The sequence below is a fragment of the Aethalodelphis obliquidens genome, unplaced genomic scaffold (genome assembly GCF_003676395.1).
Source record: "Aethalodelphis obliquidens isolate GAN/ISIS:26980383/991018 unplaced genomic scaffold, ASM367639v1 scaffold53, whole genome shotgun sequence".
Classification (NCBI taxonomy): Eukaryota; Metazoa; Chordata; class Mammalia; order Artiodactyla; family Delphinidae; genus Aethalodelphis; species Aethalodelphis obliquidens.
In genome coordinates, this window is record NW_020837997.1 from 2,544,287 (window position 1) to 2,568,869 (window position 24,583).

Consider the following 24,583-nt stretch of genomic DNA (forward strand, 5'->3'; position numbering starts at 1 on the left):
AATTTCCTCATCTGTAAAGTTGGGATTGAGCCTTGCGGTGTGGTTGTGAAGGCTGAATGAATGTGTGGTACCTGTGAAGAGCTGGGCACAGCGCCACACACACACTCGTGCTCAGTGTATGTGTTGGGGGAGGGGCAATCTAATGGGAGTTGTAAAAACAGTAGCAAGATGCTTGGTTTCCGGGGAACTTGGGCCCGGTGGCTCCTAGGATCCTCCAGAGCAGCACTGTCTAGCAGAACTTTATCTGCGCTTTCCAGTCGGGTGGCCACCAGCCCCATGTGGCTCCTGAGCCCTGGGAACAAGACTGGCACAACTGAGGAACTAGCGGTTTAACTGTATATAATTTTATTTAGTTTAAAATTAAGTTGCCACATGGGACTAGTGGTTCCCTTATCAGTTAGCCTAACTCTAAGGGATTTGGAGATGCTCAGGGTCTAGGTCATGGCCAGGAACTAAGAAATGAGATGGGAATTTAGGGCTTTTCCCCCTTGGGATGTCAGCTTAGCATATCCCCAGCTGGACTGGGTTTCCTCAGGGGCTACACTAGGAGCTAGAGTTTCTCAGGGGCCCCAGCATCACCCAGCACAGGGTGGTGGTCGGGAATGTTTGTTGAATCAAATAATTGTTTGCCTGGTGAACACCTATTCATGCTTTAAAACCCCAACTTCCACGCCCCCTCCTTTAGTCCAGGTCCCCCAGTCCTTGTTCCTCCATTTGGTTCAGCTTTGACCCTGCAGGACTGGGGTATCTGTGTTCAGCTCTGTTTTCCTAGACTGAGGGCTCCTCAGGAAGCAGGCCCAGGGCTGAATCATCTCATGGACCCTGGTATTGTCCTGGCCAGGTAGGCACATGGTGGGTGCTGGGTGACTTACAGAAGTCAAGTGACCAGGGGCTAGCTGATAATGGGTCGAATTAATCTCACTTTCAAGATTAGAAAACTGAGGCTCAGAAAGGGGCAGCCTTGTCCAAGGTCCTTGCTCAGTCCTTTCCTGGTGAGGCCCAGGGAGCTTTCCCATCCTGCAGTCACCAGCCCCGTCCCTGCTGCTACTGTGCCTCCTGGGCTCCCAGCTGCTGCTGAGCTGCCTGCGGGGTCATGAATTATGGATGAGGCTTGCGGGCTCCAGTGACAAGCCCAACCTCAAGTACATGCCAAGGACACCAAGTGTCCCTCCCTCTTCTGGTGGCTTGGCCCTGCCCCCTCTGCAGGGAGGCCTGGGGTCCTCCAGCAAGACCCCTTCTAGGCATTCCCTCTTGTTTTGCAGATGGGGAAACTGAGGCACGGAGCTGGACAGTGACTCAGATACCAGGTGAACATATTGGCTTCCAGGGGGTAGGGTTGGGACTCATAGGGGCACCAGTGTCAGCTGGGTCACCATGGCGAGGGATGAGCTGTCCATTACAGGAGTGTGCATGACATGGAGACTGTTGTAGAGGGATTCAGGAGACCCCGAGGGAACCTTAGGGGCACTTCAAGGACCCCGACTGCCATGTGGCCGATCACAGTCCCAGTGTCCACCTCTCACCAGACCCTCTTCCCACAGGAGCTGCCCAGCGTGGGGCTGAGTGCTCAGGTTGGGACTCATCTGGCACGAGTGCAAATCCACTGTCATTTCCTGGCTGTGTGACCTTGGCAAGTAGCTTCCCCTCTGGGCAGGGCTCAGTTTTTCCGTATGTGAAATGGCCTAGAGCTTTTCTACCCATCCCTGACCATGAACTCCTATTCATGCTTTAAAACCCCAACCCCTATGCCCCTTCCTCTAGTCTAGGCTCCCCTAGCCCGTATCTCTTCATTTAGTCTGACCCAACAGGGCTTGGGCATCTGTATCCAGCTCTGTCCCCCTAGGCTGGGGGCTACTTGAGGACCATGCCCAGAGCTGTATCATTTCAGGGGCCCTGGCATACTCCCAGCCTTGGGGTTTTTGGTTCCTTCTCCATCCTCTTTCTCCCTCCTCCACAAGGAGAGCAGTTGGAATTTCCCTTCCTCAGGCCCGAGCTGGCTATGACTACAGCTCAAACTTGCCTCTCTCTTCAGACAGGCACCAGACGGGAGCCTTCGGGGGTCTCCATAGAGGCCATCAGAATGTCATATTTTGGGGAGTATTTTTGGGTAAGTAAGATCCGCTGTTACTTTGGTGGGGGCTCCTGGAAGGGCTGTGGGGGCTTTTATGGAGATGGAGGGACCTGGGGGCTTGTGGGCAGAGTCTTGGGCAGATGGAGGATCTGCAGGGGATAGAAGTTAAAGTGGGAAAAGTCAGGCTGGGTTTGAATCTATACCCCCAGATGTCATAGGCCTTGTGATCTTGGGCAAGTCACAGGTTGAACAGGGAGACTGAGGCCCAGAGTAGGAATCTCTCACCCGAAGTTGCCCAGTGAGAAAGTGCAGAGTCAGGGCTCAAACCCAGGGCCAGACTGAACTTTCAGGATCCAGGATCATTCCAGCCAGGGAATTTCCACATCTTCCCCATCCTGGAGAGTTGGGGGGTTTTCTTCACTTGACCCCTAGGGACCCGCTCACCTGTCTGCCCTCCAAGCTGGGGACCACATACTGTGACTCAAGGAGCCAAGTGAGACAGACTTGTTTTTATTCATTCACTCCCTCCCTCCCTCCCTGTCACCACCACCCCACACCCAGCCAACTCTGGGAGATGCTGGACCTCCCAAGAGATTCCGTCCAAGCCCTGACCCTGAGAAGCCTCCAGTCTGGGGGACACAGAGCCAGTAAGATACACCCAGCCCTGTAGGGTCAGAGGTGAACCCAGTCTTGGGTATGCCCAGAGGAGGAGCAAGGACACAGAGCTGTGTTTGCCATGGGCTTTGAAGGCTGATTTTCCAGGATGTCAGAAAGGCATTCTGGGCAGGGGGAGCAGCCTGGGCAGAAATCCAGAGATGTGACACTGGGTGGCCAGTTGAGGGCACAAGGACTCCTCCCGCAGAGCTAGGCTAATGGGGAGCCACAGAGGATGTGTGAACAGGAGAATCAGGCAAGGACCAGGGCAGAAAGCCCCTTCCTCAGTTGCAAGCCCAGAGCTTGCAGAGGAAGCTCAGTTGCTAGGCAACCCGTTGCCCATGGCAACAGGCCTTTCTCCCTCCCCAGCTGGGGCTCCTCTTACTAGCACTTGCTTTCTTAAAGGGGCTGCATCCCCTTGCCAACTGCGGAGTGGTGGCGGGGGAACGGACCTCCATCTCCTTCCCAAGGGTCAGAGTCCCTGGATTTGCCTCTGAATGGCTGTGTGACCCCATCAAAGTGCTGCCACTCTCAGAGGCCCTGGTGGTGATCTGTGTAAGGGGTGGGGGTTGACCGTTTTGAGGATCGGTGGTCGCCCAAGTATTGGAGCCCTGACAGCGGCACCTACATTTATTTTAAATTTCTCTTAATGGCATGCGGCACCTACATTTCTTTTAAATTCTTTTTCATTGTATGAGGCATGCAAGTTCGCTGCAGAAAATTCAGACCAGCAAAGAGAAAATAGAAGCCACCCCCAAATCCTCCTTCCAAAGATAGCCTGGTACACAGTGGATAAGAGCTTTGACTTTGGGATTTGAATTGGGCTCTTCTGGGAGCCCTTGGGCAGGTGGCTTTGCATCTCAAAGCCTCAGGTTCTGCATCTGGGAAAGAGGGATGAAACTCCTGCTTCCCCAGGACTAAGGTAGTACCCCTGGAATGTCTGTTTCTTTTAATTAATGTTTCTTTTTTAATCTATTGTTAGTATTGGTGACTCTTTGCTGGGTGACGCTGGGGCCCTGACTGGCCTGAAGGGGGCTCCAGTCAGGGGAAATCAAGCCACACAGGGATGCCCCAGTCTTGTTGGACCAAGTCAGGTCTGGAGGCATGGACGGCACTGGGGAGCCACGGGGGAAGTGTGAGCAGGAGAGGGACATGATCAAGCTGTATTAGAAAGATCTCTCTGGGGCTGGCGTGGGAGCAAGATTGGAGTCCAGAAGTTCTGAAAGAAGACACAGGCCCGAGACAGCCCCTCCCAGGACCCTCGGCTGCCAGCCCAGCCTGGGGGAGCCAGACACTGCTGGGGGCTTTGCCAGGTCTGGGAAACGGGCCAGCAGTTGGCTCTGAGTCAGCTCCAGATGCTGGCCTGGGCGGCGGTGCCTGGTGCAGCCTCACCCGAGGATCCCCTGGGCAGGGTGGGCGGAGGCCTGCTGGGGCTGTTTGCTGAGCCCTCAGCACTGTGCAGGAGGCCCTGTGTCTTGTACCAGCCTCATCTCACCAAGTCCTTTGGGAGGTGAGTGCTGTCATTGTCCCCATTTGTCAGATGAGGAAACTGAGACCCAGAGAGGTGAAGTCACTGGCTCAGAGTGACCCAGTGCATAAGAGGAGGATTTGACACTTGGGCCTTGAAAGTATGTTTCTAGGGAATTCCCTGGCCGTCCAGTGGTTAGGACTGTGTGCTTTCACTGCTGAGGGTGCAGGTTCAATCCCTGGTCAGGGAACTAAGATCCCGTAAGCCGAGGCCAAAGATAAAATTAAATTAAAAAAGAAAAGAAGTATAAGAGAAAATATATTCCTGGGGAGCTGGAGGGATCAACAATGCATGTTGGGAAGTGGGGGTCTGAGGAGGGTCTAAGAATGTTCCTGAAGGAGGAGGGCCTGGCAATGATCCTTGAGAGGTGGAAGAATTTGGATGGGTTGAGAAAGTTGCAGGCTAGTGAGCCAGGTGACAGTAACAGCCCCAGCAAGGATACCGTGGTGGGAAAGAGCAGCATGTCTGCACCATTTGCTATTTGCTGGCGAGGCCAAGAGGCTGTCCTGAGTCTTCCCCAGTCTTGGCCTCCATTTTTCCATTTGCACAGCAAGAGGGATCATCTGGTGGTGACTTCTGGCTTTATCCTTCAAGCTTCCAGGTAACTGGGAGGGTGAACCCCTCAGGTTGGAGGAGGATGAAGGAAACCATCATTTCCAGAGGGTCTGTGAAGTGCTCCCAAAGGGATCACTTTAGAGATTTGTGTTGGGAATTAAATAACATTGGATCCCTCCATGAGCTTCCTCTTTCAGTCTAATTACAAGGCCCCACTTGGTGCTAAAATATCTCGACTTCCCTCCGACCACAGCTGATCACCCTTTTTAACTGACAGCTCAGTGTTCAGACATGTTGCCTTTCACGTGTGACAGGATCGGGCTGGCATTAAAACATAGTCGTTGCCTTATTTTTTCCCGTCCCCTTCATTATGGCAAGGGGTCCTGGCTTTCCACTTAGAATAGTGGTAGGGACTTCCCTGACAGTCCAGTGGTTAAGACTCCACACTTCCACTGCAGGGGGCATGGATTCGATCCCTGGTCGGGGAGCTAAGATCCCACATGTCATGTGGTGTGGCCTAAACATAAGAAAAAAATTTTTTAAAAAAAGAAAAAAGAGAATAGTGGTAAGCGTTGCCCTTTTAAATCAATATATTTGGAGGAGAAACAAGAGCAACCTTAAAGCAATGATAACTAAGTAATACCATGAATCAGCAGAAACTAGGGTTGCCTTTGGGGCTTTAGGGGACCGTGATGTGGATCATCTTGGTATTTACTTCATCCCCATATGAGAGGTAGGTGACTCCCTGCCCCCATCTTAATGAGGAGCCACTACAGGTTCAGAGAGAGACAGTGACTGATCTGGATCACACAGCACAGGCCTGGCCTCTCCCACCATGGTGACCCCAGAACTAGGAGGAAAGAGGTTTGGTGCAAGGCATCAGCAGGCACCAGGGTAGAGGCTCTGTTCCCACCAGTCCCAGGTAAGAGCAAAATAACTTTGTCCATCTATTCGACAAACTGAAATGCCATTTCTGTGCCCCACCCTGTACTGGATATTGCTGGGTCCTGAGAGAGGTGTCAGACCTGCATCCTGCTTTGTGGGGTTCTCAGAGAGGGAGTTTTCATGTTGAAGGGAACAGAAAACACAACTACAGTGACTTAAGCAACAGGGGTCATATTAGTTCATAAAATGGAAAAGTTGTGCAGTAGTGTGGCTTTCAGGGTTGGTTTGATCCAGCAACTCTCCTCAACACACTTTTTATTCAGACCCTCTCAGGTTCAGCTTCTTTCCAAAGTTCATGGTTTCCACTTGGTTTCCAGTATCTCCTGTGACCACACAATCATTTATGGAAAGAGAGAGAGAAAAACAGGGGAAGAGACTGTTAGAGAAAGGAACAAACAGAGGCAGAGGTACACACACACACAAAGACAGAAAGATAGTGACAGAGAGAGACAACCAGCGAGTGAGAATGTCTCTCCCTCAACTGTGGGAGAAAAATCCCAGGATTCTTTCTTTTTTTGAATTTTTATTTTATTTATTTTTAAACTTTGTTATTTATGTATTTATTTGTCACGTCTCGTGGCTTGTGGGATCTTAGTTCCTTGACCAGGGTTGGAACCCGGGCCCCCTGACGTGGAAGCGCAGAGTCCTAACCACTGGACCACCAGGGAATTCTCCCAGGCTTCTTTCTGATTGGACCAAATTAAGGCCCATGAACCAATCCTTGTGATGAGGGGGAAATGCAACAGGTTGACTGGCTCAGGCCTGAACCAATCCCTACAACCAAGAGGATGGACTTCTTCTGGTTAGCTCCTCAGCCCAGCCCCTGTTGCTAGGTAACCTTGATGTCCTCTCCATCCCCTTTCTCAATCTCCACCCCCATTCCCTGCAGGGAGAGAAGAACCATGGCTTTGAGGTCCTGTACCACAGCGTGAAGCAGGGGCCCATCTCCACCAAGGAGCTGGCTGACTTCATCCGGGAGAGGTGAGGTCCCCAGGCCCCACCCACCCATGGCCATGTCGCACAGTCCACACAGCCATGCTCATCTTGTGCCCCAACCCTGGTGCCCCCCTTTTCCCTTGCCCATTCCATCCTTCCACCACACCACACCCTGCCAGAAAGGATCCAGGCCCCTGGGGTCTCCAGGAAGCAAATGGGCTTGAAGACCCTCCGAACCAATGGTTCTCAACACTATCAGCCCCATGCCCCATCTTAAATGACGATCACCAGGTTCTAACGCCTCCCCCTGAAGAGATGCTAATATGACCTACTTACAAGGAGAATTTTGAAAACTCAGTCTCGGGGCCCTGAGTATGATAAAAGAAAAATCATGTATAATGAAATAATCTGCATCTCAGCATGTCAATGCTCCGACGTCTGAGAAAACATAATAAACTCAAATGGCAAGGCAGCCTCTGCTCCCCAGCTTCTCAGCAGCTGAACGCCCGTTAAATCTGGGCAGAAAGTCCAAAGGATTATTAACCAGGTTTTTCTCTTTGTGGCTGTCACGTGGGACCTGTCGCAGCCATACAGGACAGGGGCCACTCTTTATTTTATGGGCCTTCAGACCCTGGATCCATCCACTGTTGCTTATGCTACCCCACGGGTGCCTCTCTCAGAAAATACCCCAATGGGTAACTGGTTTTAACTGGGCACACTGCTACCCCAAACAAAACTGAGGTTCTATTAGGATGAAAATGTGAGTGGATATTAGGTCGGCATTTAGCAGTGTCTAGAGGGAAAGAGGAAATACGAGTTTGTCTTCTGCAATTAAAGGAGACAAAGCATATAAAACATTTATATTATGTGCTTAAAAATTTGTTTATCTGCTGTTGCTACTGCTGCTACTACTACTGATGTTTTTACTTAAGGATTAAAACCTCTCCCATGAATTTCCAGAACACCTCCCCCTGTCAGGGGACTGTATCATTCTCCTGGAGAGACACTGCTTAGATGCTTGAGATGGGGAAACTGAGGCCCAGGGGTGTGGGGCCTTTCCCAAGTGTGCTCAGAACCTTCCCCATCCTTACCTTGTCCTCCTACCCAGGGCCACCATCGAAGAGACCTACTCGAAGGCAATGGCAAAACTTTCCAAGCTGGCCAGCAACGGGACCTCGGTGGGGTGAGTGGGCTCTGGGTGGGGCAGGAGTGGCCAAGGGTGTGGTGCACTGGGGGGGGCAACAGGAGCCTGCCCTTGGGTGGACATCTCTTCACGCTTGTGATATGTGGAACAGGGAGTCATCCCCCTGCTTATGGGGCTGATTGGACAGAGGAATATAGTTCATTCATTCACTAGTTCATTCATTCATTCACTGGATATTGACTGAGCACCTACTGTGTGCCAGGCATTGTTCAAGGCACCAGGGGGCCCGGGGCAATCAAGACAGATAAAGCCTCCAGTCACCTTCATGCCCTGTTCATAGGTGTACATCTGGGATGTGTGACGAGATGGTTGTTAACCACAAACATGAACAAAGTCCTTTCCCAGGGAGAAAAGTGCTAGGAAGAGAACAGGAGCAGTAGAGGCTGGCCGCTATCTCTGGAGCCGAGACCTCGGTAATGCGAAGGAATCAGCCATGGGGGTGTCTGCAGGACAGAGACCCGGGCAGGTGGCTCAGCTAGTGCAAAGGCCCTGAGGCAGCAACGCACCGTACATGTTCAAGGAAGAGCAAAGAGGCTGGCATGGCTGCAGGGCCTGGACAAAGTGGAGATGAAGTAGGGGAGAAATAGAGGGAAGGGGCCACAGGGCCCCAACGCACAGATGACTTTTAAACCAGGATGTGATGTGGTTCCATTGGCATTGCAAAGTTCCCTGCGGCTCCTGTGGGGCAAAGGTTCTGTCGGGGGCCGAAATGGCGGCAGCAGAGAGCAAAGGCAGGGGGGAGGCCAGAGGGGTCTTCTGTCGAGGTGGGAAAGCCCCTCAAACTTGATTTGGGCAGGTTGAGTCTCAGCTGCCTGTGAGTATCAGGCGGGGCCTGGAGTCCAGACAGAGGACTGCGGGGCCTCGGCCTGGGTTTAAATTCCAGCTCTGATATTCATTTGCTGAGGGCCCTTGGGTGAGTTATGGAGCCTCCCATGCCTCAGTTTCCCCATCTGCCACAGGCCCACCTCACACAACTGCAGTGGGGATTAAATGAATTCATATGTGTTCATGCTTAGCAGGGCCCGGCACACATTAGATGCCTGAGCCAATGCCAGCCATGCTGTATGAGGGGTCCCTGGGGGGCTGGGCCTGCTGGGCCTGGGATGTGTGACCCCACCTGTTTCCAGGACCTTCGCCCCACTCTGGGAGGTCTTCCGAGTCTCCTCAGACAAGCTGGCGCTCTGCCACCTGGAGCTGACACGGAAGCTGCAGGACCTCATCAAGGACGTGCTCCGCTACGGCGAGGAACAGCTTAAGGCACACAAGAAGGTGTGTGCTGTGGGTACCACAAGGCTGGTGGATGCGGGATGCCAGCGGCTCCCAGGATCCCAGGACTTCTGGGGCCTTGGAACCTCCAGCCCCTGGTGTGTGCCTCTGAGAATTCTGTTAATTCCACGACATCAAACTCAGAATCTCACAGACCTGAGCATTGGTGAATTTCAGTCTCAAAATTCAAGAGCAGGGATCTGCAAACTACGGCCCGCGGGCCACAACCAGCCCACCACCTGTTTTGTGCAGCCCTCGAGCTAAGCATAGTTTTTCCATTTTTAAGTGGTTGAAAAAAAAACCAAAAGAAGAATATTTTGTGATGTGTGAAAATGACCCCTGATCTAGAGCATCAGGGGCTACAGATCTTGTTATTTGACGTTTCTAGACTCTGGAAGAGCCAGACCTTAGACTCTCAGGATCCCAAAATATTTGAAGCTTAGAATTCTAGAGTCATAAAGGCTTTGCATTTACAGATCCCTAGAATCTGCAGGGGTTTTTTTTGTTGTTTTGTTTTGTTTCGTTTTCTGGCCGTACCGTGCGGCATTCGGGATCCTAGTTCCCTGACCAGGGATCGAACCTGCGCTCCCTGCAGTGGAAGTGCAGAGTCTTGACCGCTGGACCGCCAGGGAAGTCTTGAGTCTGTGGTTTTTAACCCCCGTTAAAAAAGGGAGTTGGGGGCTTCCCTGGTGGCGAGTGGTTGAGAGTTCGCCTGCCGATGCAGGGGACACGGGTTCGTGCCCCGGTCTGGGAAGATCCCACATGCCGCGGCGCGGCTGGGCCCGTGAGCCATGGCCGCTGAGCCTGCGCGTCCGGAGCCTGTGCTCCGCAACGGGAGAGGCCACAACAGGGAGAGGCCCGCGTATCACAAAAAAATAAAAAAATAAAGGGAGTTGGTAGTACTTCATACTGTACAGTTAAAAATGGTTAAGAGGGCAGCTTTTATTTTATATGTATTTTACCACAGTTTTTAAAAAAATTGAGGAACAAGGAAGTTTTCTACAGGCTGATATGGAACAATCTTGGGAATGAATTATTAAGTGGAAAAAGCAGTGAGTTTAACAGTACGGACTGTTGCCATTTGTCATAAAAAATGGGCACATTTGATGGTCCATGTGCCAGTTATTTCTGGAGAAGTATCATGGTAATAATGGGAGTTTTTTTACCTGAACTCATCCCTTAAAACTTTCTGAAATGTGAATTATGTGTAAATATTACCTATTTAAAGAGTTAACATTTTTGAAATTTATAGAATACTCAGAAAAAGTATTCTCTAGGACCTGGAATCCCACAGAGTTTGGGAAGCTGGGAATTTCACGGCATACACCTGGGGTCTGCTCAGGTCCTGTACCCCAGCAGGGGCTTCAGGTGGAAGCCCCGCATGCTCTTCTCCGCTCCCACAGTGCAAAGAGGAAGCAGTGGGCACCCTGGACGCTGTGCAGGTCCTTGCAGGCGTCAGCCAGCTCCTGCCCAAGTCCCGCGAGAACTACCTGAACCGTTGCATGGACCAGGAGCGGCTGCGGAGGGAGAGCACCAGCCAGAAGGAGATGGACAAGGTGGGCACACAGCTGCAGGTCCCCAGCCACCGCTGGCCCACACAGGTCAGAGGAATTTGCCGAGGGGTGACGGAGCTGCCTGCTGGGAGAGTGAAAACATATCACAGAGCGATGGTCATTGAACCTGCATGAACCATATACATGCTGGGCACCCCAAGGAGTCTACCTGCTGGGGGATGGGGCCGGGGGAAGTGCCCTGAGTGTCACCCTCTCAACTCTGTCCCCTCCCTGTGCCTCCTAGGCAGAGACCAAGACCAAGAAGGCAGCAGAGAGCCTGCGGCGTTCAGTGGAGAAGTACAACTCAGCCCGTGCCGACTTCGAGCAGAAGATGCTGGACTCAGCTCTGGTAAGAACCAGGCATCTGTACCTTAGAGACCTACACTTTCCTGGGCCCAGGATGCTCTGGCCCCAGAAGTCCAGAACCTTCCAAACCCTCGACTCCAGAAGCCTTAGAATCACAGGCTTAAAGCCGTAGAATTCTAGAGCCACTTAGCTATTGTTACTGTTATTATTATTTCAAAAACCAAGTCAGTTTTGTGCCTTAGTTTCCCCACCTGTAAAATCGGGGCAGTAATAGTACCTGCCTCATAGAATTGTTGTGAAGATTAAATGAGTCACCATATGTGAAGTTTTCAGACAGTACCAGGTGCATAGAAACCACTCTATGAAGTATTAGTATTATTATTTTTATTATCACTGATGAGGTTTTTGAAGAAGACAGTGCAGAGTTTAGAAGCCAGGAGTCTCCTGACATGTCATGGTAGCTGAAAAGCCTGGATTCCTGGTCCAGCCTCCATCTCTCCCCAGCTCTGCCACCTTTGGCAAGGCACTGCACCTCTCTGGGTCTCTGTCTATCCAAATGTTTGAAAAGCAGATTGGGATCTCAGGATTAAGAATCAGATTTTTTTTTCTGATTTTGCAGTGATAGAAAGTTGCAAGTGATAGAAATCTTCATTCAAACTGACAAGGAGACGTATAGGCTCAGGGAACTGAAAAGTTCAGGGGGCAGAGCTTCAGGTACGGCTGGATCCAGGTGCTCCAATGGCATTGACAGAAAGTTGAGCCTCTCTGCTTCTCAAGTCTGTTTTTCTCTCTGAGGGCTTTACTCGCAGGCAGACATACCCTCCCGGATGTGTGTGTGTGTGTGTGTGTGTGTGTGTGTGTGTGTTGCAAAGTAGCCAGCAGCAGCCCCCACATGCATCCACCAACACATTGACTTAGGGTATGAAAGTGTTTTCTTCCATGGTTCCAGCAGAAGTCCCAGAGCTCTTCCCCAAACCAATCACTGAGGCCAGGGGATTGGAACATCCTTATTGGTCAGGCTGGGTCACATAGCCACTCCTTGTGGCCCCACCTTCCCATTTGCCCCTCCCCTCCTGCCTCAGCGCTTCCAAGCCATGGAGGAGACCCACCTGCGGCAAATGAAGGCCCTGCTGGGCTCTTATGCTCACTCAGTGGAGGACACCCATGTGCAGATTGGGCAGGTGAGTGGAGCCAGGGGTGGGGAATGAAGCTGGGGTTCTGGGAAAGAGGGCCTTGGCCCTGCCTGATTACACACTTCTTCCGCCTGGCCCAGGTACATGAGGAGTTTAAGCAGAACATAGAAAACATCAGCGTGGAGATGCTGCTGAGGAAGTTTGCAGAGAGCAAGGGCACAGGCCAGGAGAAGCCTGGTGAGTCTGGGCATCTGTGGGGGTTGGGCTGTGGAGCTGTAGGGAAGGAACAGGACTCAAGAGGGAAGAGAATGAACCTCTCTGGGCTTCGTTTTCCTCATCAGAAAAATGGGCTGATGACAAATCTAACTCAGCAGCCCACAGAGGAAGAGGATCTGCTGCCTGATCTTACGTGTAAATCTCTTACAACTGGATACCAGAGGGACCTTGAATGCCAAGCTCAGCCTTTCAGATTTTTCCCTGAGGGCCCAAGGGAGCCATTGAGGGTTGTTGAGCAAAAGACCAATTTGAAAATGTCCAGATACAGAGTTGAGGAGGAATTGAGAGCAAAAGTTTTGGGGTCACATCTGGGTTTGTGTCTTTTCTTTGTCGCTCGTTGTATGACCTTGGACGTCTGTCTTGCCTTCTCTGAGTCTCAGTTTCCTCATCTGTAAAGTGGGGATGATAATAACCCCCACCTAATGGTGTTGTGAATGTTCAGTAATTTGATGCAGATAAAGGGCAAAATGTGTACCTGGCACATAGTAGGCACTCAGTAGATGCTGGTACACAGTTTACGTCCCTAGCTCTAGTCAACCACTAGGGTCTGTCTTTTCTCCCTCCTGTCTCTATAGCTCAGCACCAGCTCAGGTCACCTCTCCTTGTGTGGGCCCCCACTCTTGCCCTTCACTGGCTCCAGGTTTGTCATGCCCTGCTCCTGCTTACATACCCTCTATGGCTCCCCATCACCCTTGAGAGAGAGTCCCAGGTCATCATCCTGGCACCTGAGGCTCAGCCCATCTCATAGACTTATGGTCCATCCCCTGAACCACCCAACGCAGAAATGCTGGAGGTAGAAGAAGTAACTCAGGCAGTGCCCGCTCCGGTCCATCCCAAGGTGGCAACCATCCAAGGCAGGACCAGAACACTTGGCCCATCCCACTCATGACCATCTCTGGGGCTGATTCAGCATCTTGGCTCAGGCCCTGGACCCTGACTGGTCTTGAGCTCAAATCCAGATGCCATTGTGTGGCCAGAGGTATACTGCTACCCTTGCCAGGCCCAGTCTCCCCGCCCAGCTGAGTTTCTCAATCTTTTCTGTCTCAGGGCCTTTGGACTTTGAGGCGTACAGTGCGGCTGCCCTGCAGGAAGGCAAGTACGTCTGGGCCTGGATGCCCAGGCTGGACCACAGGGATGAGGGAGACAGAGCTGAATGGGAAGGGAACCCCCCAGGGCTCAGCTGCATCCCCCTCATCTGTCCTCAGCAATGAAACGTTTGCGGGGAGCCAAGGCCTTTCGTCTCCCAGGACTGAGCCGGCGGGAGCGGGAGCCACCTGCAGCTGTGTGAGGAAGCACCCCAACCCAGCCCTGGCCCAGGCTAACCCAAGATCCCTCCCCCTGCCCAGGGTATCCCAGAAGGCCCCTGCTTAGGGTAGCCCAGGAGAATCGTATTCCAAGCTAGCCCAGGAGTCCCTCTACCCAGGCTAGGCCAGGAGCTGCTCTGTCCCAGACTGGCTCAATATTACCACTGCCCAAGCTAGTCCAGGATTCTCCTTTTGCCAAGACTAGACCAGGGCCTGCCTGTTCCCCCTTCCCCGGCTGGCCCAGGATTTCTCCTTCTGTCAAGGCTAGCCTTACTGTTTCCCCACCTAATCTAGCCTGGCAATTCTTGCTTTTGTTAAGATGAGCCCAAGAGTCTCCCTGCCCAGACGGGTATCACATTCTTCCCTATGCCCATGGTCTCCCTAGCTAGCCCAGGATTACCCTTGCCCAGGCTAGCCCAGGATTCTTTGCCAAGGCTAGCCCCATTATTTCCCTGCCAAGGTGAGCCCTACATTCAGACTAACTCCAGGGTTCCTCCCCTTCCAAGCTGACTGAGAACACCCCGTGCTCAGCTAACTCCAGATTCACTGCCCCGGCCCCAAGCAAGCCCCAAGTTCCCACCACCTGCAGGGCTAGTTCAGGACAACATAGCAGCCCAGGGGCTGGCCCAGGTTCCGTGTCTGGTGTTGGGGGCGGAGGGGAGGGCCAGAGGAGGTGGGGGAGCTGACACTGACACCTCCTTCTGCATTCCCAGAGATTCCCTGGAGCCCGATTCAGGGGTGAGTGCCATGGGAGGGGCCAGGCCGGGCTGCAAGTGGGAGGGGTCCATCCCACCTTGGCCCCCCTGCCCAGACCTGGAAGCCAAGCCTGGAGCTCAAGGGGCAAGAGGTAGCACAGCTTAGGGACCAGGTTCAAATTCCACCGTGGCTGCAAACTCCCATGGACCACGTGGGAGGGACCAATGTCCCCTCTTAGCCTCGATTTGCCCCTCAGGACAGGTTGCGGCATGTTCTGTTCCTCCAAGAACCTGCCCACGAACTGCGAGATCGTTATTGCCATTGGGGTTGTTTCTCGGTCTGAGTCAGGGCCCACAGGTGGAGGGGGGCATGGCAGGGTGAGATGGGAGGTTTGGTGCCAGAGAGACTAACTCACCACTTGTCCCCCCAGACATGTCCAGAGGTGGATGAAGAAGGTTTCACTGTCCGGCCTGATGTGACCCAGAACAATATCCTCCTGGCGCCTTCTGGGGGCAGTTGTTGGCACAGCAAGGACAGAGCTCTGTCCACAGTGATCCGCCCACCATTAGCAACCCTCTCTGTGTACATCCTGAGGGGAGCCTCCAGCTGTGAACCAAGCAGATTCAAATGCAGACACTCGCCCCTGCGGGGTCAGGGCTGAACAAGAGGGAGAGAGGGGAGCTTGGTTACCCCAGAGGGGGAGCCAAGGGGACTTCCTGGAGGAGGGGGTCACCGGTGTTGGGGTTTAGCAGCTGAATAGGAGTTTACTAGTTAGGACAGGGCATGCTTGTATGAAGGCTTGTGGGGGGAGGAGAATGGCAAATACATGGTGTCAAGGCAAGGGTGGCAAGTGGTGAGAGATGGAATTGTGCAGTGCCTCAAAGGGATGTGAGCAGGAAGAGATGGATCTGAGGGCTGACTGGAGGGAAACCCCGTGTTAGAATCCGCTTGGCCCCTTGACTGCAGTGCACGCACAGCGGAGCCCTCCCGCTTCTCATCCAGCGACTCCGATTTCGATGATGACGAGCCCCGCAAATTCTACGTGCACATCAAGCCCGCCCCGGCCCGGGCCCCAACCTGCAGCCCCGAGGCAGCCGCAGCACAGCTTAGGGCCACAGCTGGCAGCCTCATCCTCCCTCCTGGCCCAGGGGTGAGGCGTGGGGAGGTGCTGTGTGTGGGGCAGGTGGGGCTGGCTGGATGCCACCGACCTGATGCCACCCCTTTGTCCACAGGGCACCATGAAACGCCATTCTTCACGTGAGTAGCCTGTTAAGGGGTCTTCAGTTTGACGAGGAGCACGTGGAAGGGAGACTGGGCCTGGAGTGTGGGTGTGGGTTTGAATTCCAGCTCTGCTGTGTAACTTGGGGCAGGCTGCTTACCCACTCTGATTTCCTTTTATAAAATGGGGTCATTACGAGAATTAAATGAGAGCCAAAAGGGATCGCTGGGGCTGGGAAAGAAGCCAGAGACTGGAGACAAGTGGGCTCAGGTTCGACCCCCTCTCTGCCTGATTTGCTGGTCACCTTGGGCCGCTGACTAGACAGCTCCAAACCTCGGTCTCCTTGGTGTGTGGAGCGGGAAGCAGTGCAGGCCTGGCGACAGAAGGGCTCAAGGAGGTGCGTCTCTTGCAGGGGACACTGCTGGGAAACTACAGAGGCCTCGATCTGCCCCAAGGGCTGGCAGGTGGGTTCCATGGGAGGTGGGGCACTGGGCCCACGTGAGTGGGCAGGTGAGGGCCATCCCTGCCTCTCTCCTCCTCCCCTGCTGCCTCCCCATGTCTCCGACTCCCCTTCTCTTATCCTGGCAGGCAGTTAAGGGCGTGTCGTCTTTGAGGGACCACTCAGTCATTCACTTGATGAACATTTATTGAGCACCTTATGTGTACTTGTGCTATGCTGGGTTCTGGAGATAAATGGCCTAGACAGGTGCTCCTCAGAGTCCCATTCTAGAGGCTCAGATTTTTTAAATAGTAAATAAGTGAGAGCATATTCGACGCTTCCAAGTGCTGTGAAGAAACTGAAGCAGGCAATGTGATGGAAAACAGGAGTGGGTGGCTTTAGTTGGGGCCGTGGTGGAGGGGTAGCAGGGGAGGTGCGAGGACTCTGAGCTGAGCCCTGAAAAGGAGCAGGAGGTGGCCGCAGGGAGATCGTGGGGGACAGAGCTCAAGACCAAGAACAGCAAGTACAAAGGTCCTGAAGTGGGAGGAGGCATGGAAACGCCCCTCTTGTCCATTCCCTGTCCCCAGCTGTGCAGAGAAGCTGCAATCGGACGAGCAGGTTTCCAAGAACCTCTTTGGGCCTCCCCTAGAGTCCGCCTTTGACCATGAAGATTTTACAGGTGATGGGGGTGGGGCTTCGGGGACACGGGCGGCCAGCAGGAGGAAGGGTGGGGCCACTGCAAGGATAGGAGGCTCAGGACCGTGGGCCAGGCCGGAGGGAGGACTGTGGGGGTCCTTTGTGGGTCAAAGTGAGGGTGGGCGAGGCCATGGCACGAATGGGCGGAGCCGGCGAGAAGGTGTGGCCTTCGTGGGAGTGAGGATGACAGTGAGTGGATAGGCAGGCATCAGTGGAGGTGAAAGTAGCCAGACGGCATGGCCTGGGGTGGAGGGGGGGTGGGGGAGACATCGAATGGGGGCGGACCTTCCTCGACATGGGCGTGGCCTGCGGGAGGATGGACGGGACTCCGTGTGAGTGGGGTCTGGAGCTGGCTGCCCCCTTCCCTCCCCCAGGCTCTAGCAGTCTCGGCTTCACCTCCAGCCCCTCGCCTTTCTCTTCCTCGTCGCCCGAGAACGTGGAGGACTCTGGCCTGGACTCACCGTCCCACGTGGCACCCGGCCCCTCCCCGGATTCCTGGGTTCCCCGCCCAGGCACCCCACAGAGCCCACCTACCTGTAGGGTGCCGCCCCCAGAGTCGAGGGGGACGCAGCCCCTGCTGCCATCAGACTCACCACAGCCCCTCGCACCATCCCCGGGTCCCTGGGGGGTGGAGGCTGTGGCTGGAGGAGGTGAGTTCCTCCACCCCTAGTCTGAGAGTTATCTGAGTCCTGGGGGAGGATTGAGCACCTAATGTGGCCAGGGTCTGAACAGGATGCTGGGGACACAGCCGGGACCCAGGCAGGCAGAAACCCTCACTCTTGCAGGGACAATAGTGATACGGATATTTAACAAGGCAGGAGGTGGCAGGTGCCTGGTGAGGACTCAGAAGGGTAGGGCCTCCCTGAGGAGGGAACATCTGAGCTGGGATTTGATGGAGGTGAGGACGCAGCCATACGGACATGGCGGGGGAAGGGCATTCCCAGCAGAGGGCACAGCCTGTGCAAAGGTCCTGGGGTGGAAGCAGGCAAGACCCTTTGAGGAACAGTTAGGAGGCCAGTGCGGGTGGAGCAGAGTGATGAAGGGAGAAGGAGGGAGTGGAGGGGGAGATGTCGGCAGGGAGATGGGATCAGGTGGGGGCTGGTGGTCCCAGGAAGGAATGTGAGTTTTACCCCTAGCAGGGTCAGAGCCACAGGAGGGAGGGCCGTGAGCAAAGAAGGGGTGGGACCTGCTCGGATTGCAGGCTCTCTCTGACCGCTCGGTAGGCAAGGATGAGAGCCAGAGACGAGGGAGGTGAGTCCAGGTAAGTGGTGATGGGGTAACAGTGGGGAGAAGGCCAGAAGACAGTCACGGGACCCAGAGAACAGAGGAATCAGGGCAGAGGACCTGAGGGCAGCTGAAAGGAGAGGGAAGGGCAGAAAGAGCAGGGAAGATGGGGCGGAAGAAGCTGGGGTGGGGGCGTGTCAAGGCTGGGCCTTTAGATGGCAGGTGGATGGGGGAGGCCAGGCTGGAGCACCCTGTGGACAGCTGTATGAAGACATCAGCAAGCTGAAGTGGGATGGAAGGCTGCCCAGGGAGAGGGTAGGAGAGCGCCCAGGCTGGAGCAGGGGCAGGGCTAGAGGGGGGGAGGAAGGAGGGCATTGGCTACTGGTTGGCTCCTGGGGGCCTGAGTCAGAGAGACTGTGGGCTGTGACCACATGAGGTCCCCAGCAGTGGTGACGGGGTGGCAGGGGGTGGGGTGGGGGGCTTGGTACCATCCTTGGTTAAAGAAAGAGCCTGGTTGGAGCTGGTTCAAGGGAGGGCTCAGGGGAGTGAGTGTAGACCATGAGTGTAGACAGATACAGTTGTCTGCGCTTTACTGTAGAACTAAGGTTCTCAACTGGGCCAGTTGTGCCCCTCAGGGGACACTTGGCAATGTCACCACTGTTACTTGATTGTCACCACTTGGGGGCGGGGTATACCTGACGTCTGAGGGGTGGAGGCCAGTGAGGCTGTTCATCACCCTACAGTATGCAGGGCGGCCCCAGCATCATGAAGGATCCAACCCTGTTGAGAACCTTGGCACAGCCTGGGGTGTAGGTAGGAGGGGAGATGGGCAAGTAAGCGTTTGTAGATGGAGCAAAGCAGGGACACTAGTGAAGCAAGAGAGCGAGGGGAACCTAGGTGTTACACCATGATTAGTTAATTTAGAAGGGTGTGACTCAGACGCAAGCCAGGGTGGGAGACTACCCTTGGAACTGCCGAATGTTGGGTAAAATGCCTCTGCCAAATCCTCACCCCTGCCCCCGTAGAGTGCCTACCTCCTGAGCATCCAGCCCTTGCTTGCATACCCCCAGTGATGGGGAGCTCACCCCTTATTGAGCCACCAGTGTAGTGTCTGGGAGACTCAGGGTTGCAGATGGTGTCTACAGTCCTGTCCAGCACCTTCTCTGTAGCCCTAGGACTCCCAACCATCAGGGGGTCTCCTCCTATAAGCCCAACTCCCAGTTTGGGGCTGAGTTCCTCCCCTGGGGAGGTTGGAGAGGCCCAGGCAGCAGCTCAGCCATGTCTGTTCTTATGCTCATTCCCCAGACTTGATGCCTGTACCTGCTGACCTTGCAGCCAGGGAGGGCCTGGCAGCCCCACCCCGGAGACCTCGCTCCAGGAAAGCATCCTGTCCCCTCATGCGCAGCAACGGGGACCTGGTAGGGTGAGGGGGGGTGGCAGGAGCCGGGCTGGGGGTCGCCTCCAGGGTCAGCATCGGGGCACTGCTGCTAGGGTGTTCACAGGCTGGCCTATCTTCTTCCCTTCCAGTCTCGTTCCCTGAGCCCCTCCCCACTGGGCTCTTCAGCCCCCAGCACCATCCCAGAACGGCCCAGCTTCTCATCCCAGACAGGACATGGTACGTGGGTCCTCTCTGGGCCTCAGTTTCACCTCTGATCCGGGTGTGTGGCTTAGTGATACAATGGAGGCCGTGTCGGCAGAGGGCGGGTTCTGGAGCCTGGGACCTGTGCTCACTCTGCCTGTCCCTCGTTCCCTCCCTGCCACCCCCAGGAGTCTCCCGGGGCCCAAGCCCTGTGGTCCTGGGCTCCCAGGATGCCCTGCCCGTGGCCACTGCCTTCACTGAGTATGTCCACGCCTACTTCCGTGGCCACAACCCCAGGTACACAGTGGTGGGGCACAGTGCAGATGGTGACAGGCAAACATAGGGCTCCCTGGGGGCTGTGCATCTAGGTTCCGGCAGGGACAGCTTTCAAATGGGTTTCATGATCTGCTTTACCGTGGAACACTGAGCTAAACAACCAGACCCATCCTGAGGGCTGTAGGAACCATGGAAGGCATTTGAGCAGGGCTAGGCATTGATGTAGCCACGGTTTAGAGGAACTCCTCTGAGGCTGCTGTGGGCGTCAAACTGAAGGGAGCAAGACCAGAGGCCAGGCCCGTGGAGGGGGCAGGTTAAGGGTGAGTTGAGGGACCAGGGATAATCTGGGGGCGGTGCCCAGCCGAAAAGACCTTAAGATCAAGCCACAAAGAGGAGGAGAGTATTGGACCGGAAACCTAAGCTGAGGACAGTTACAAAACTGAATGTTTTGCTTTGAGCTTCCTGGTGGCCTGGGGAAAAGAGAACTGGAGAAGGGGGTGTTCCTGTCTCCTTCAGCCCAGTGTGGATTCTTCCTGGTGTCTGGATTGCTGTCCAGGCAGGGACACAAGAGGTGGAGGCTGGGGCTGGGAGGCTGGCCATGGTCAGAGCCTTGCTGATTCTGAGGGACCTGGTGAACCACAGGCTACAGTGAAACTAGGAGAGAGGGGAGCGTGAGGTGCCAGGCACAGCCCTGAGCCAACGCCCAGTGCCTTCACCACCCGCCCCCACTAGCTGCCTGGCTCGAGTAACTGGGGAGCTGACCATGACCTTCCCTGCTGGTATCGTGCGCGTGTTCAGCGGAACCCCACCCCCACCGGTCCTCAGCTTCCGCCTCGTGCACACGGCCCCCATTGAGCACTTCCACCCCAATGCTGACCTGCTCTTCAGGTACTGTTGAGGAAAGGGAGAAAAGTTAGGGGGTTCCAGGGACTGGTGGGGGCCAGGAGCACCCCGGCTCTGAATTCCTGTTCTGCCTCCCGGGATTTGCTGTGTGACCCTGGGCAAGCTGCTCTCCCTCTCTGAAACTCACTCTCCTTCTGTCTTTTGCTTCCCACCCTTGCCCTTCCCTGGGAGTTATGCTTTATTGGTCCCAAGGTTAGCCTGGGAATCTGCATCTTTAGGAAGCCCTTGGTGTAGGTTGGATGCTGGAGGCCCTTGGGACGGCATCTCCCGAGGGTTGGGGTGATTATTCCTGGTCTCTGCAGTGACCCCTCCCAGAGCGACCCTGAGACCAAAGACTTCTGGCTCAACATGGCGGCTCTGACTGAGGCCCTGCAGCGTCAGGCAGAACAGAATCCAGCTGCCTCCTACTACAACGTAGTGCTGCTGCGGTACCAGGTGGGCCAGGTGGATGGCGGGGGGCAGAGGGGGCAGGGAGGGGATGGTGGATGGGGACAGGGTGAGCAGGCAGCAGAAATGGAGGCTGATAGCAATGACCGTGGGGTGAGCTGTAGGCGGGGTGGGCAGTGTAGGGCGGCCTGGCCTCCACTAGTGCAGATGGCCCCATCGTGCAGATTAGAAGAGGTCCGATCCCAGGACCTGGCAGCTGGCACCTGTCCCCAAGACTTTGTTAGAATGGGGCACTCGTCTGCCCTCTGCTGGAGACGTGTTGTAACACAGCCTCTCATCAACAAAGAGCCCCTGGGGTGTCCTAGGCAGTGCAGTCAGGTCAGTTGAATGGCGGGTGGCATGGCAGGGGCAGTGTGGCTGAATAGTATGCGGTGTGGCAGGACAGGATGGCTCAAGCCGTGTCTTCTCTCCTGTTCTCCCTTCCCCTAGTTCTCCCGCCCCGGTCCCCAGTCCGTGCCTCTGCAGCTGAGCACCCACTGGCAGTGCGGGGCGACCCTCACTCAGGTCTCGGTGGAGTACTGCTACCGGCCTGGTGTCACAGCCGTGTCCACGCCACTCACCAATGTCCAGATCCTGCTGCCCATAGGGGAGCCTGTGACCAACGTCCGCCTGCAGCCGGCTGCCACCTGGTGAGGGCATGTGGGAGGCCTGGGGAAGCTCAGCAGTGCCCCCAGAACCTAGCAGAGCTCCCTTTGATACACCAACTGAAGGGTCCACCCTAGGCCTGACCATTCCCTGTGGGCTCACCTTGCTTGGAGCTAAGGGTGATGTTACTAGCAATAACAATGTCTGACACCGAGAGCTTCCTACATGTCAGGCTTGTTTCCTGTTTTCTGCACACACTGACAGGCTTGGGGCTTTCAGCAATCCGTCAAGGGGTTGGCCACCATCATCCCCACTTATGGAGGGGGAGCTGAGGCACACAGAGACTAAGTCACTTACCTAGGTCACACCAGGATTTCAACCCAGCCACCCACTGGTGGTCCCTGGCTTTCAGTCACTGCACAATGTTGCCTTTGTTTTGTACAAAAGGTAGAACCTGCCACCAAGAAGCCAAATTTATAGGGCCAAACGCATCATCTAAAAGTGCTGCAAGGCTGTAGAGCCTTCAGGAACCACCTGCTCCACACCCCACCCCCATTTCACACATGGGAAAACTGAGGCCAGGAAGGAGACCCGGCTTTCTCGGGTCATGTAGCCAAGAGGCAACTGAGCTGGGACCCTGGGCTCCCCATGTCCTTTCTGGTGGAGACCGGACCAAGCTTCTCTTGATGCCAGGAACCTGGAGGAGAAGAGGCTCCTATGGAAGCTTCCGGATGTGTCCGAGACAGGGGGTGAGTTATGATTGTGCTTAAGGTCTTGGGGGTCTCAAATGGGAGAGGCTTATTTCAGCTAGGGGAGAGGGAATTCCCTGGCAATCCAGTGGTTAGGACTCCGCTTTCACTGCTGAGGGCGCAGGTTCGATCCCTGGTCGGTTAACTAAGGTCCCGCAAGCTGCGCGACACAGCTAAAAAAATTTTAAAAACGAACTAGGGGAGGATTGGGGATGTGCTAGGAGCAGGGCAGTGTAGGCATCAAGGAAAGCTTGAAAGGGCTTTGACGAAGCTGGAGGAGAGGGCATCCCAAGGGGTGGGCACAAGAGGTGCAAAGGCCCTGAGGCAGGATTCCTTTGCAAACCACACACAGCCCCGTGGGGCCAAAGGAAAAGGGTGCAGGACACAAGAGGAAGTCAAACGGGACAGAGCCACAGATCAAAGGGCTCGGGTGCAGGGCTGAGGAGGAGCCCAGGTCACAGCAGGACTGGGGTCGGGGAACAGGACACAGCTGACCTCAGACCTCCCCAGGCTCTGGCCGCCTGTCTGCCAGCTGGGAGCCACACTCGGGGCCCAGCACACCCAGCCCTGTGGCTGCTCAGTTCACCAGCGAGGGGGCCACTCTGTCCGGCGTGGACCTGGAGCTGGTGGGGAGTGGCTACCGCATGTCACTGGTAAAGAGAAGGTTCGCCACAGGTACGCCCTCGCCCTGCCGCTGCGCATCTCCGGAGCCAAGACCAGGCCGGGCTCTGAGCCCCACTCCTTGCTTCTGCCAGGGTGCGGGGCTGGGGGAGGCATTTGGGGTGTTTGGAAAGGATAGGTGGGTGTTGGGGCCTGGAGACCCAAGATGGGGGGCACAGGTGGAGAGGGGTGGTCGGGGCCCCAATGAGAGGGATCAAGAAGTGTCCCCTACAGGACTTCCCTGGCGGTCCAGTGGTTAAGACTCCGAGCTTCCACTGCAGGGGGCACGGGTTCGATCCCTGGTCGGGGAGCTAAGTTCCCATATGCCGCGGGTGCAGCCAATAAAAGAAGAAGTGTCCCCTGGCCGGCATCCTTGCAAGAACCCAAGGAAGGGAGCCAGCAGCCCCTCTGGTGCACCCATCCCCACCCCCATTCTCCCGTCCCCACAAGGGGCTGCTGGGGTCCATGGGGCAGTGGGAACAGTGAGTTACGGGGGGTGTTTTGAAGAGGATTGGGGGATCCCAGGGTAGGGGCAAGGGCCCCCCCCCGCACCCCTCACAACCCTGCCTCCACAGGGATGTACTTGGTGAGCTGCTGAGCCTGCAGAGGCCGACCAGCACCACTGGCCCCAGCTCTGCACTGCGTCCTGGTGCTCGCTGACTGCTCCCTGGCCCTCCTGCTAGACCCGAGGGTCCCCCACCCTGGCCTCCCCTGAGGCCCTGACTCCATGGAGAGGATCCCAACACTCAGACTGGCTGAGCCTGAGATCCACTCCTGCTCATGCCAACTCTCATGCAGGTCCTTGGCCTTTTAATGTTCTTTAAATAAACACTCTATTTTCTAATAAAATAAATAACAAGCCTTTTCCTGCTCCAGGAAATTTCCTTCACATCGCCAGAGAGAAGAGGAAGAAAAGACGGATGGGTGGGAGAAATCTAATATCCTTAATAATCCTTAGCCCTGCCCCTCCACCCCCACCTAGCCCGTGCGGGGCGATACTGGGGGAGAAAAAGCCAGACGTGAACACCCCCAGCCCCATGGACCCCTCCAGTCCCGTGGGCTGGTGGAAGAGAACAAGGGCCAGAGGAACCTAGAGGGGGATGCCAGAAAGACTTCCTAAGCAGAAGGCATTATAAAGGGGGCTTTGAAGTTTGAGTAGGAGTTTGCAGGCTGGATATGGGCATGCCAGGCAGAAGGATGGTGAGTTGTGAGTTCTGTGAGAAAGCAATTAGTCCACAAACACTGATTGAGCACCTACTGTATGCCAGGCTGTAGAGACAGCTGTGAGCAGGAGAAAGCTCTTAGAAGCTGTGAGGCTGCAAAGTCAAAAGGTGTGGGTTTAGAGCCTGCCTGGCCCTCAGTGGCTGTGTGTCTGAATC

At 55.1% G+C, this 24,583-nt stretch overlaps 1 protein-coding gene across 3 annotated transcripts; it reads left to right on the plus strand.

Moving 5' to 3' along the window:
* The first annotated feature begins 1,247 nt into the window (after positions 1-1,247).
* Positions 1,248-24,075, plus strand: FCHO1 (FCH and mu domain containing endocytic adaptor 1). 3 transcript variants are annotated; one of them, XM_027084654.1, is made up of 28 exons: positions 1,250-1,307; positions 1,542-1,630; positions 2,033-2,107; positions 6,643-6,734; positions 7,798-7,872; positions 9,021-9,162; positions 10,563-10,715; positions 10,957-11,061; positions 12,101-12,199; positions 12,292-12,388; positions 13,475-13,519; positions 13,633-13,711; positions 14,445-14,469; positions 14,858-14,915; positions 15,399-15,577; positions 15,660-15,684; positions 16,059-16,110; positions 16,673-16,764; positions 17,156-17,431; positions 19,311-19,423; positions 19,533-19,620; positions 19,773-19,881; positions 20,593-20,748; positions 21,066-21,198; positions 21,640-21,839; positions 22,489-22,544; positions 23,055-23,219; positions 23,780-24,075. In XM_027084654.1, exons 3-28 carry the CDS (start codon positions 2,081-2,083, stop codon positions 23,800-23,802), a joined length of 2,664 nt encoding a protein of 887 aa, XP_026940455.1. In that variant the 5' UTR covers positions 1,250-1,307; positions 1,542-1,630; positions 2,033-2,080; the 3' UTR covers positions 23,803-24,075. The 3 variants fall into 3 exon arrangements, with proteins under 3 accessions (XP_026940457.1, XP_026940455.1, XP_026940456.1); XM_027084656.1 differs by lacking the exon at positions 14,445-14,469 and having other exon boundaries at positions 1,248-1,307; positions 13,475-13,523; positions 23,780-24,068; XM_027084655.1 differs by lacking the exon at positions 1,542-1,630 and having other exon boundaries at positions 1,268-1,307.
* Positions 24,076-24,583: the final 508 nt, after the last annotated feature.